The sequence below is a fragment of the Bos indicus x Bos taurus genome, chromosome 16, assembly GCF_003369695.1.
Source record: "Bos indicus x Bos taurus breed Angus x Brahman F1 hybrid chromosome 16, Bos_hybrid_MaternalHap_v2.0, whole genome shotgun sequence".
Classification (NCBI taxonomy): Eukaryota; Metazoa; Chordata; class Mammalia; order Artiodactyla; family Bovidae; genus Bos; species Bos indicus x Bos taurus.
Genome location: NC_040091.1, coordinates 50,590,433 through 50,602,538, shown reverse-complemented (window position 1 = coordinate 50,602,538; position 12,106 = coordinate 50,590,433). Strand labels below are relative to the sequence as shown.

The 12,106-nt window shown below is 61.3% G+C and overlaps 1 protein-coding gene across 1 annotated transcript; it reads left to right on the top strand.

Annotated features, from left to right (window-relative positions):
* On the top strand, window positions 1-2,508 carry B3GALT6 (beta-1,3-galactosyltransferase 6). Its single transcript, XM_027565261.1, has one exon. The coding sequence runs from the start codon at window positions 96-98 to the stop codon at window positions 1,083-1,085; it is 990 nt and encodes a 329-aa protein (XP_027421062.1). The 5' UTR covers window positions 1-95; the 3' UTR covers window positions 1,086-2,508.
* Window positions 2,509-12,106: the final 9,598 nt, after the last annotated feature.

Below are 12,106 nucleotides of genomic sequence, written 5' to 3'. Positions count from 1 at the left end.
CCGGGGCGGCCAATGAAAACAGCGCGGGGATCCACGTAGCCCGGCGGCGCGGCGCGGCCCCACGCGCGGCCTCGGTCCGCGACGCTCCCCGAGCAATGAAGCTGCTGCGGCGCGCGTGGCGGCACCGGACGGCGCTGGGCCTGGGCGGCCTGGCAATGGGCGGTGTCGCGCTGCTCTACCTGGCGCGCTGCGCCGCGCCTCCCGACTCCGCGCTCTCCGGCCCCGCCGCACCGGCGCCCGTCGGCCCGGCGCGCGCCGCCGCCTTCCTGGCCGTACTGGTGGCCAGCGCGCCGCGGGCGGCCGAGCGGCGCAGCGTGGTCCGCAGCACGTGGCTGGCAGCGCGGCGCGGCGGCCCCGGGGACGTGTGGGCGCGCTTCGCCGTGGGCACCAGCGGGCTGGGCGACGAGGAACGGCGTGCCCTGGAGCGGGAGCAGGCTCAGCACGGCGACCTACTGCTGCTGCCTGGGCTGCGTGATGCGTACGAGAACCTCACGGCCAAGGTGCTGGCCATGCTGGCCTGGCTAGACGAGCACGTGGCCTTCGAGTTCGTGCTCAAGGCGGACGATGACTCGTTCGCGCGCCTGGACGCGGTACTGGCCGAACTGCGCGCTCGCGACCCTGCCCGCCGCCGCCGCCTCTACTGGGGCTTCTTCTCGGGCCGTGGCCGTGTCCGGCCCGGGGGCCGCTGGCGTGAGGCCGCCTGGCAGCTGTGCGACTACTACCTACCCTACGCGCTTGGCGGCGGCTACGTTCTGTCTGCCGACCTGGTGCGCTACCTGCGCCTCAGCCGCGAGTACCTGCGTGCCTGGCACAGCGAAGACGTGTCGTTGGGCGCCTGGCTAGCGCCAGTGGACGTGCAGCGAGAGCACGACCCGCGCTTTGACACCGAGTACAAGTCCCGTGGCTGCAACAACCAGTACCTGGTGACGCACAAGCAGAGCCTGGAGGACATGCTGGAGAAACACCGGACGCTGACGCACGAGGGCCGCCTGTGCAAGCGCGAGGTGCAGCTGCGCCTGTCCTACGTCTATGACTGGTCGGCACCGCCCTCACAGTGCTGTCAGAGGAAAGAGGGCATCCCCTGACGGCCGAGTCGGCCCGCGCACCCACAGGATGCCAGGGTCTCAACCGCGCTAGGCGGTGTTGCAAGGCCTTCCGTCGGCCTTCCACTGGCAAAGCTGGCAGCTTCTGCATGGTCCTTAGCATGAGGCTGGCCCTCGAGAGGACCCGGTTTACCTGGTGACAACGGGATTCCGAGCAGGTGCCTCGCCGAGGTGGATGACTCCTAAGCCCAGGAACCAGTCCATGCCCACCCGAGAGCATCTTGTTCTAGGTCTGGAACCAGCATCGTGTCCAAGCAGAAATGTCCTGTTTCTCGATTCAAGTATTTGATCAGACGAGGGCATCCTCAGCAGGCAGCCCCAAGGGGCCTATTCACTTACCTTCCTCTCCCAGGCTGGGGCCAAGGAGCCAGAGGGTGGACCTGGCAGAACTTGCAGGACCTGACTCCGAAGAAAAATTCCCAAACCCGTTGGGGCAGTGGACAGTGTTATGTCCTGAAGCCACTGTACTGACCGTCCACCTGCACCAAGGGCCAAGACCGCATAAACTGGGCCCTGGCACTTGGAGACCCAAGGTGTGATGCAACCCAACAGTTTTTACCGAAGTTACTTCACCTTGTGCAGTTAGGTCATCGCTTGCATCTCCTGCTGGTATCGTCTGTCACGTATCATCTAGTATTTAAGTCAGTTGCGTGTGAATCAGCTTGCATGGTATTTTGGTCTGTGTCAAGTGAATTCGTGGTACGTGTAATGCAGAGCTTGCCTGTGATTTATTTATAAATTTTGTAACTTTTGAATAGTTTTAAGTTGGGAGTGTATGGGTGTCTGTATGTTTTAAGTTATTTAAGAGAAGACTTTTCTATCAGAACTTGGAATTTATGGATTAATCTATTTTTCCAGCTTGAGTTGTAGACCCATTGCTGCTCGAGTGTTGAAACATGGAAGAATTCGAAGTATCTATCTCTCTTCCGTTTTCATGGAAGGCGACCCTACTGCCTCTCTCTAAAAACACTTCTCTTTCAGTCTTCCTCATGACTGCACAGGGCAGGTGTTTCTGGAAGTACTGACAAGGTTTTCCAAAGTCAGTCTTGACACAGCCCTGCTGGGGTACATCCCCTTGGGGGCAGCAGGTGTTCACAGCACCTTTGCACATACCCGAAGGTGGTTTTGCAGTTGCCCAGTTGTATCTGACTTTGCGACCCCGTGGACTGCTGCACGCCAGGCTTCCATGTCCATCACCAACTCCCAAAGCTTGCTCAAACCCATGTCCATCATCAAGTCGGTGATGCCATCCAACCATCTCATCCTCTGTCATCCCCTTCTCCCGCCTTCAATCTTTCCCAGCATCAGGGTCTTTTCCAATGAGTCAGCACTGTTCCTCCTTAAATATGGAGAGAGCTCTATAGTCATGGCCAAAGTCAAATAAAGTGGCGATGGAGGCCCCTCCCCAGCTGGCTGGATTCTGCATTTTCTGTCTGTTAACCAGACCCTGCTGCCCCCTGCCTGCAACTTACTCTGGGGCACTGGGAACTGGACGGAGGGCACACGCCTCTGACCCGCCCCTTGGCTGCGATTCTCAGGCTGTGGATTTTAAGAACGGGTGTCTTGGCCCAGGCAGCTCACACAGTGTGGGTGGCTGTCTCATGGCTCTGAAGGCTGGGATTCTGCAATCGGGTGCCAGCATGGTCAGGTTCTGGTGATGCTTTCTTGCTGCTCTGCCGATGGCCACTTTGCCACCTCACTATGGCGGAGGAGCCAGGATGAGCTCTCTACTGTCACCCTATTGCGGGGCCCTGCCTCACCCTGAGCCAGGGGGTTGGGGCCTGCATCTGGTCTGGGGCACAGTCAGCCTTTAGCAGCAGGTTTGGTTATTCTCGTCTAAAGGTAGAAGAGTATCCAGAACTCAGGGTCTCAGGCCAGAAGGAAGGGTGGTCTGGCGGTTGGTGACCTGAATGCACTTCTCCTGCCTTCACAGGGGCCCCACTCGCCGACCCGGCTCTGGTTACAAGGTGTGGGCTTTCCTCCAGAACTGACCATGTGGCTAGACAAGGATTCAGGAGAGGATCCAGGTTTTGGGGACACCAGGGGGAGCAAGATGAGGCCCTGCCCCCTGCTAGGTGGGCGCTGGGGGATGCTGACCACAGCAGGACGCCGTTCCTACTCACTGTCTCGGATGATGGTCCTGGGATGTCTTGTCTCAACCTCAGCATCATCAGAGGAGTTGGGGGACACACATGTCTGTTTCTCAGGACAGGAGAACTCATGGAAGCCACATGGCCAGCTCAGAGCCGCTGGACTCAGATCCCTGCCCGGCACCAATGTCTAAGTGCATGCATGCTCAGTTGTATCCAACTCTCTGCGACACCATGGACCAGCCCACCAGGCTCCTTTGTCCATTGGATTCTCCAGGCAAGAATACTGGAGTGAGTAGCCATTTCTTCCTCCAGAGGATCTTCCCAACCCAGGGATCAAACATGTGTCTCCCGAATTTCCTGCATTGCAGGCAGTCTTTGCCACTTGAACAAGACTGCTTGGTAAAAAATCTACAACTCCAGGCACCTGTCTTGGAGGCAGGGCACTTGTGAGCTTTAGTGTGTAGTTGAACCCGGTGAAAGTGCCAGTATGTAGCCAGTTGTTGACCTTCAAAAGTACAACTTTTGTATTCATCCTGGAACATTAAATTTCAGAACACAGCGTGGGCTGATGGTGATCCTCCACACTGTGGCTGATGAGATGTCAGCACATTGGAGCTGAAGGCCAGGACCCCTTCCTGGAGCCCATGGACAGGCTACATGTGAACATCACAGAGCCCAGCCTGTCACAGACCTGGAGGAGTCTCCAGGCCTCTGCCTCTCTGCTCCTGTCCGCTGTCTGATCTGCAGATTCTCCCGGCCAGAGGAGCCAAGCCCTCATCCTCTGTAGCCCCTGGCTCTGTCCCCTGCCTGTGGACTGACCACAATGCCCTTCCCAGACAGCCCTCCTGGTCTGCACCTCCCGCCTGCTGAGGCACTTGCCATGATGTCCATGCTGTCTAGGCGTGTGTGCCCTGTGGACCTGGGGCCAGGCCAGGTTCAGAAGGCAGCAGACCTTCAGGGAGTGGGAAGTCAGACCACCGAACTGGTTTCTACAGGGGAATTTAGGATACAGGACACCTCAAGTGGTGCACAGCACACAGAGCCAAAACTCAAAGCCTAATTTAAAAATATACACAATATCATTAATTAATGAAATAGAGAAACATGGGCCCTGAGAGCCTGGAGGAGGCCATGTGCCCCAGGACAGTCCAGGTACAGGGGGTAGTCCTGGGGCACTGAACTGCTGGGTCACCACACAGCTATGACTGGAGGCCCCCATCCACCTCACCCCTCTAGACGCCCCCAAAGCCTGAATTCACCTGATGTGACTGAGCAAGACTAGGGATGTAGTGGGCCAGGGGTTCACCCAGGACACAGCTGCCAGGAGAGACCCTAGGACAGAAAGGGGGTGAGGCTCCCCTCAAGTGAGGCTGGAGGTGTGCCCACCCTCCGCACTGGCCTTCCCAGCTTCCAGGCCCTGCAGTACAGGCCCATGTGCAGCTTGGAGCTGGAGGAGCTGGCCGCCCAGCTGCCCTCTTGTCCCTGTGAGCTTGGCCGGCCCCTGACTCATCCCGGTGTTGCTGGATATACCCAGTAGCCAGTCAGCTCTGGCCTTGGGAACGTCCCTCAGTCTCGTGTGCACATGATGAAAATGGATTCAAAGATCCCTGGTGTTTCAAGAGCTGCAACCCTGGAAGTCTGTGTCCCCTTGCTGGAAGCCTGGGAGGGAGATGTGGGCAGGGGGCAATGCAGCCAACCCCAAGATGCTGACATTGTCGTGTGGGGTGGGGGTCCTCCCCCAACTTCACCACCTCCAACCAGCCACTGAGCTGCGGGGCTGCTGGGGACCTGTCCAGAATGTAGGACCAGCCCAGCCAGCACTTGGAGTAGAAGCCAGCACTGGGACTTCCCTGGTGGTCCAGTGTTTAAGACTGCACTTCCACTGCAGGGGGCACGGGTTCCATCACCAGTAGGGAAACTAAGATGCTGCATGCTGTGCTGTGCACCCAGCAAGTGGAAAAAAAATTTTGTAATAGGAGAAGACAACAGGGCACCTGAGGACCCACGGCCGCTGCCCTGCAGCCTGAGCTGGCACATCATGGGCTGTGCCTGGCCCTGCTGCCTGTCCCTCGGCAACCCCACACTCAGGCCTCTTTCCTGGGCTCCTGGCTGCAGCCTCCTCCGCCTTCCACACCAGGCTCACTCCTGCCCCAAGCCCCCACCAGCCCTGGTTCACTTGAATGTCACTTCCTTATCCTCGGTTGGGGGTGGGGGGTGCTGTCGAGATCACTCACAACTGCTCCCACTGGTCTCAAGCCTTCCCTGGCCATCCTGGGAGTGAGCTGTCCCAGGAAGTGAGCCATCCTGGGAACCAGGAGCTCTTCACCTGCTGCATGCTGGGCCCTACTGTTCAAAAGACACCAGCAGAGAGGCAGAGCTGGTGCTGCTGGGCATGCTGGGTCTTTGGGAGGGGCCTGGGTGGCTACCCTGGCCCCCACAGTGGTCTTCCTAGGATGTGTCCCGCCCCCTCAGACCTTCTCCACCTGTCAGCTTCAGTGTGTGGTGGGCGGCAGGGGGTTGGGGTGGAGGGGACGATCCCACGCTTGGCTGCGCTGCATCCACAGAAGATGGGTTCAAGTCCCAGCCCAAGGACCTGGGAGTGGCCTGAGTGGGAAGTAGGGTCTTTGCAAGTGTAACCAAGGTGAGTACGGCAGGGAACCTACTGCAGAATAACTGTGTCCTCATAGGAAGAGGAAGCAGAGGCTCCGGGAGGAGAAGGCAGAGTCCAGGGAGGCTGCCAGGAGCTCCACCCTCAGTCGCAGAGTCTGCTGAGCCCTGGATTTCATCCGCACACTCCAGGGCAGACACCTGAGACCGCTCAGCTGCTGGCTGGGCCCAATCTCACCACCTCCCAGGGCTCAGCACAGACCCAGCCGTCTGGGGGCAGGCTTCCAACGTCCAGGCTCCAGGGTGGGAGCACGTGGCCTATGGCAACCGCTGGCGTCCCCATGGACTGTGCCTCTTCTGCCTGATCCCACATTCCCTGCATCCCTTGGTCCCCTGCCCACTATCTACAGGTCTCACAGGGGCGGCCAACCCTTGTCTCAGGCCCCCCGCCCCAAGCACACATTCACATCACGAGACCACCTACTCTTGCCCATCCAGGGCCCGGGGAGCCCACAGCAGCTGCTGCAGACAGGCCTAAAGCACAGCAGGTGCCCAGTCCCCCACGGGGCCTCCAACATCAGAGAACCCAGAGTCAAGATCACATCCAGTTGCTGCTTGATGCTTGCACTCTGGTCCAGGGGCGTGACGACGGGTGTGGGCTGGTTTCCCTCCCTAGAAACACACTCTGGGCTGAGCCGACATCTCTCTCCCACTCTGAGTCCAAGAAGCAGGTGAAAAGCCGCCATCCACCCAGCCTCCTAGGCCTGGGTCTCCCCTGGGGGTCACTCTCCCAACAGCCCTGGGAGCTGGAAGACCACTCACCTATCACCTGGCCTCTGCGGGCACCCACCAAGGCCAGCCTGGGCCCCCTAGGCTGCACCCTCTGTTCTGCTCCCACAGAAAGTGTGCATCAACCCCCCTCCACGCACTCCCAGCTCTCCCTGTCCCCTCCCCCCACTGGCCCCCAGCACCCTCCTCCATTTGTGGATGGCAGTATTGGCTCCCAGCCCTCCACTTCCCTCCCGCCCAGACCCTCCCACCCTTACAGAGCCTTACCCCCAGCAGAGGAGGCACTACTCACCACTGCCACACTGCAGCCAGGAGACCCCTCCTCAGCCCTGACGCCGGCCACCCGCCGCCCCCCCTCCCCGGGTCCCCGGGTTCCCTCCTCTGCCAGGGGTCCCTGGAACTTTCCCCACCCTTTCTGATGACCCTGAGCCTCCCCAGTCATGGAGCCCACCAGAAGGGTGACGGGAAGAGAGCGGGAGGCGAGGGGGAGACTGCCAGCCCAGGCCCCTGCTCGGGCCACAGTGACCAGTGAGACCCTGCTCATGGCCTCGTGCCCATCCCGTGAACTGTGGCTGCAGCACCAGCTCTGCCCAGGGCCCAGCTCTGGCGGGAATCAGCCAACAGCTGAATCTCCACTGATGCCCCTCCCAGCTGCTGGGGCCCCCGAACAGGACTCAGGGAATGAGTGAAATCAGGAAAGGTAAGCAGTTCCTGTGAGGCTGGGGCAGGGATCCCAAGTACCCTCCAACCTGGGCTAGGGCCAGACCCCGCTCTGAATGTCAGCCTTAGTCACCCAGGTCAGAAGACTGTGCATAGGTACACCCCCCAGTCCAAGCACTGGCAGGCATGGCCGGGTCCACCGAGCCCCACTGACTGACGAGATCTGCCCTCACTGCCCCCAGGAGAGCCAGCCTTGGCTGGGGCGGGGAAGGACCCTCCTTACCACACCGTGCCCTGGGCTCACAGCTGGTGCCTCATCGCCCCTGACCCCAGGTCCCGGCACTTCCCCTGCCCACAGCCCCTGGGGTTGGCAGTGTCCACCAGACAGGGCTCTGCTGGCCGCAGTGCTGGGCAATGCTCAAGGCTGGGGAGGAACCTGGAGCCATGGTGGCCATGGGAGCCTAGACAGGGGTTCACTCTGTCCCTTAAACACTGAACCTCTATGGCCCTGCCCACAGGACGGGCGCCAGGGCAGGTCTCGGTCCAGCGCCCACCTCCTGCTGACCCAGGGCCTGACCTGGCCTGGTGATCCAAGAAGAAAGAAACCTGAGCTCTGCCCCTCCCTCCAGTGGCGTCTGAGGGTCTCAGCAGCCCAATCCCTGAGGGGATCCTGCACCCCTGCCGCAACCGCTCATGTGGTGCCTCGCAGAGTCCCAGGCAGATCCCAGGCTGCCCCTCCGGCCCCAGAGGAGGGACCCGCAGCCTCCAGAGTGAAGGCCAGGCTGATCCCGCTGCAGGGCCTGGAGCAGGGCCGCTTCGCTTCGGGTAACGCCCTTTCCTGTTGAGTTCTGATCTCACACACCCAGGCCCCTGGAGGGGTGTGGGCACAGGTGGCCATCTAGGCTGGCCTGGCCACCACCCCAGGTGTGTGTGACATGCCAGCTGTTGCAACACCAGTGTTATCACACCAGAGGAGCCTGTGAGTCACTGCCTTAGAGCAGGTTGCATCCAAATCCTTCAGAACAAAGGTCTTTTGTCCCCGTGCCCCCACCCTCCCATCCCCCACACACTGTGGGCGCCATCAGACGCACCCTCAGATACCCCAGCCCCCCGACACCATTGGCGCTGTCTGACACACCCTCAGATGCACCGAGGGGCAGGCATGCTGATCAAGGTGGTGGGCATAGACATGGACACGGGTCATGGGGGAGGGTGTGCCTAGTAGCCAGCCAGGTGGGCTCCCCAGCCTATCTTGACCCAGCTCCAGGGGCTGAACTGGGGGAGACCCCAGGCTGCTGGAGGCCTCAGCTCCTGGATCAGCTCCTGGATCAGTCAGGTCGAGACTGAGCACCTCCAGGACCTAGGGCGGGGTTGGAGCGGCCTGAACGTGGAGCCCAGAAGGCATGTGGCCAAGCCCAGTCAGTGAACACAGCCCCCCAGCACCCACTGAGCGAGGGCCCCTGGGCGCAGCCAGGTCCCAGGTCAGAACACCGAGTGCCGGCTGGGGGCCTCAGATGAGATAAGGCTCCCTACGGCCCCTGAAGAGCTTCTGCCCCAGGTTGGGGGTCTGGAACCCCTCTCCCTTCACCGAGAGTCCCTGTTCATCCGGGGAGTCCAGCTTCAGGTTTCAGGGAACTGATCCCTCCCCACCCAGGATCAGTGATGGTGTGGTCACCAGCCCAAGTGTCAGAACAACAGCCTCCAGAGCTGGACAATGCCAGTAGTTCTCCCAGTGCCAAGAACCCTGACTGTACCAACCTGAGCCCAGGGACTGCCTGGCCAGGGGCTCAGGCCACCAGTGCCTGGATACCAATTCTGCATCCACCCTTGGGGGCCCAGTGATTCCAGCTCAGGCAAGAAAGCCTAAGCCCCAGGGCAGAGATGAGGGACACACAGAGACCCCCAGACACACCACACAGACACAACGGACTTTGGCGGGGCTCCACTTGGACCACAGAGTCAACGTCATGATCAGCACTGGAACATTTGGGGTCAACTTGGGAGGCCAAGATACACACAGGCCAGGAGGAGGGTCAGGGCCCCCCAGAGGACACATCCACCCAGGCCCCAAGAAGCCCCCCCACACCCCCACACCCTCAGGGCACTCTGGATCCTTGGTCGGGGTCACAGGAGTCAGCGGTCTAGTCTGGCTGAGGATGGGAGCTGTGGTGGGGAGAGGCAGTCCAAGAGGCCCTTGGAACAGGCCCCCCTCCCAGCCCAGGCCCAACCTGAGGGGAAGATGTTATACCCACGGTGAGTCCCTGGCCACAAAGAGCCCCAAAGGGCCAGTGTGTCCTGGCTGCACCCTAAGGGCCACACCCTCCCTGGAGCCCTGGCCCAGGCAGTTGGGTGGCTCTCGGACAGGCCTCACCCCTACCCTGGACTATCTGCAGCCCCCAGAGGGACCATGAGGGTGGGGCCTGGAACACCCAGCCTGCCCACCCCTGTCCTCCCCAGTTCCTGCCACAACTATTCCCAGCCCCCAAGAGAACTTGCTACTTTACTAAGTCAGAGGCCCATTTCCTGTCTGCACTCCAGCCAGATAACAGCAGAAGGTGCTGGGAGCAGGCTCTGACTTGACTGGGAGACATACTGGCCCCCAGAACCTCAGGGACAGCCTCAGCCTCAGGGCCAGGAGGGATGGTCAAGGGAAGCTGGCTACAGCCCCAGGCCCAGGGCTCAGGGAGTGTCCTCCATCCCAGGAGCCCTGGCATGGCCAGTCCCCAGCTCTGGCTGCAGGCAGATCAGCGGAGATTGAAGGCAGTGAGCCCTAGAAAGGCCAGCAAGGTCAGCCCAGCACCTCCTGCAGCTCCAGATCAGGGCTCGATCAGGGCTCAAGCTAAGGCTGCCCAGTGCAGTGCTGGCCATCCCAAAGCCCAGCTTGGAAACCAGAGTCTGGGCCAGAAACGAGCCCTGTCCCCAGGCCCCCCACCCCAGACCCCAGTGAGCCCCCCTACCCGGAGCAGCAACAGCTCCTGCAACCCACCTGAGGAGCCCCTGCTCAGGCCAGGTGGGTGTGACCCAAAGGGCCCAGGGCCCAGGGTCCTGCAAACCCTTTCAAGGCTCGGAGGCTTAGCAAACACCCCAGTTTGGGTCTGGCTCCAGGAGATGGCGGAGCTGAGAGAAGATGATGCAGCTGGGTCTAGGGTGGAGTTTCGTGCGGGCTTTACCCTGCACTGGCCCCTTATCTGTACTGAGGGGTCAGCCTACGTCCTTAAGCGCCAGTGTGGGCCTGAACTCCCTGCCTCCGCACTCAGGTGCCTAGACCCGCCTATAACAGCCACTGCTGCCCACACAAGCCCCCTATTTCTTTGCTCCTGCACCCCCAGCACCATGCTGGGGGCTCAGTTGGAGACGGCATATTCCAGGGGAATTATAGTTAAGTGGTTAATGACCTCCCATTAGGGGCAGAAGCCGGGAGGAAGACGAGACAGACCGGGAGGTGGTGGAGTCAGGCGCCAGCCCTGGCCACCTGCCCAAGGGAGCCCGGGCAGCTGGCTCATCTGTCCTGTCTGTCTCTCTTCTCTTCATCTCCTGTCTCCCACCTGTTACCCCAGCAGAGCCTGGGCCGAACCCTGTCATCACAACTCCACGACAGGACCAAGTGAGGAGGCAATCCCTGCCCCCTCTCAGGCCAGGTCGGGTGAGGGATCTGAGAGGCTTCCTGAGCCAGAGGCCCATCTCCTGTCTGCACTCCAACCAGATAACAGCAGAGGGTGCAGGGAGCAGGCTCCGACCCGACTGGGAGACATGCCGGCCCCCAGAACCTCAGGGACAGCCTCAGCCTCAGGGTCAGGCGGGATGGTCAAGGGCAGCTTGGTACCAAAGGACTGTCAGCAGAGTCCTGGGAACAGGGAGGAGTCTGGCTGTGCGTCCTGCCAGGCACAGCCTCAGTGTCCCCCGTACGTGGGCAGCAACACTGACTGTACTTGCAGCCAAGCCGGACTCCGGATGGATGGCTGCCCCAGGAAGCCTGGGCTCCGGGGCCCACACAGGCCCTCAGTGATGTGGAGCAGTGACCCTGGCTTCCCCTATTCTCCTCCCTCGCCCAGCAGAGAGACCCCAGCTTGGCACTCACGCATCCCCCTTGCAGGGGTGGATACACCTGTCTCAGATCATGCCGCTGTGAGGCTGAGAACCACCCCCCAGACCCCTGGCTCCTGTCGCCACTGGGTGGGAGGCGGGGGGGACAGGTCAGAGGCCAAGCCCGCAGCTACAGGGACTGGCGCCTGCCCGGCACCAGAGCTTTCTTGCCTCATTACCCAGCGGGCTGCAGGAGGGTCGGGGGAGCAGCTGGTAACCTGCCTGCTATCCCCCCACCCCCCACCCCTGCCCCTGAGCCCCTACTCTTCCCTGCAGCCTTGGAAATGGGTCTCTGGGCCCCACTACTACAGAGCTGAGCGCCCCCTCACCCCCACCCTCCAGGCTTATACAGAGGGGTCACGTGGGGCCACCCACTGCGGGCCCAGGGGCCAAGCAGAGATGGTATCTCGGCAGCTCTGTAGAGGCCTGAATGACCCACCACAATTTACATTCTTCAGTCTGAGTTTGCCGAGGCTGTGAGGGGTGGGGGCCAGACCTCAGGGTGGCAGCCGCCAAGAAGGTGGTGAGAAGTCAGCTCCCTTAGGGAATGAGGGGATTTGAGGACCCTGGGGTTCATACGGGGGGCTGGCGGCCCTGTTCACCCACAGGCCCAGGCCCCCCTGGGGCACCTTGCCTTGCCCTGCATGCCCCGACATGTACCATCCTGCACCCCAACCTCGAGTCCTCCATGGCCCTGCGAATGTCCACAGACTGCTGCCCTCTGGGGTGGGACTGGCCCGGGCTGGCTGAGGGGCAGCCCCAGGTCATGGG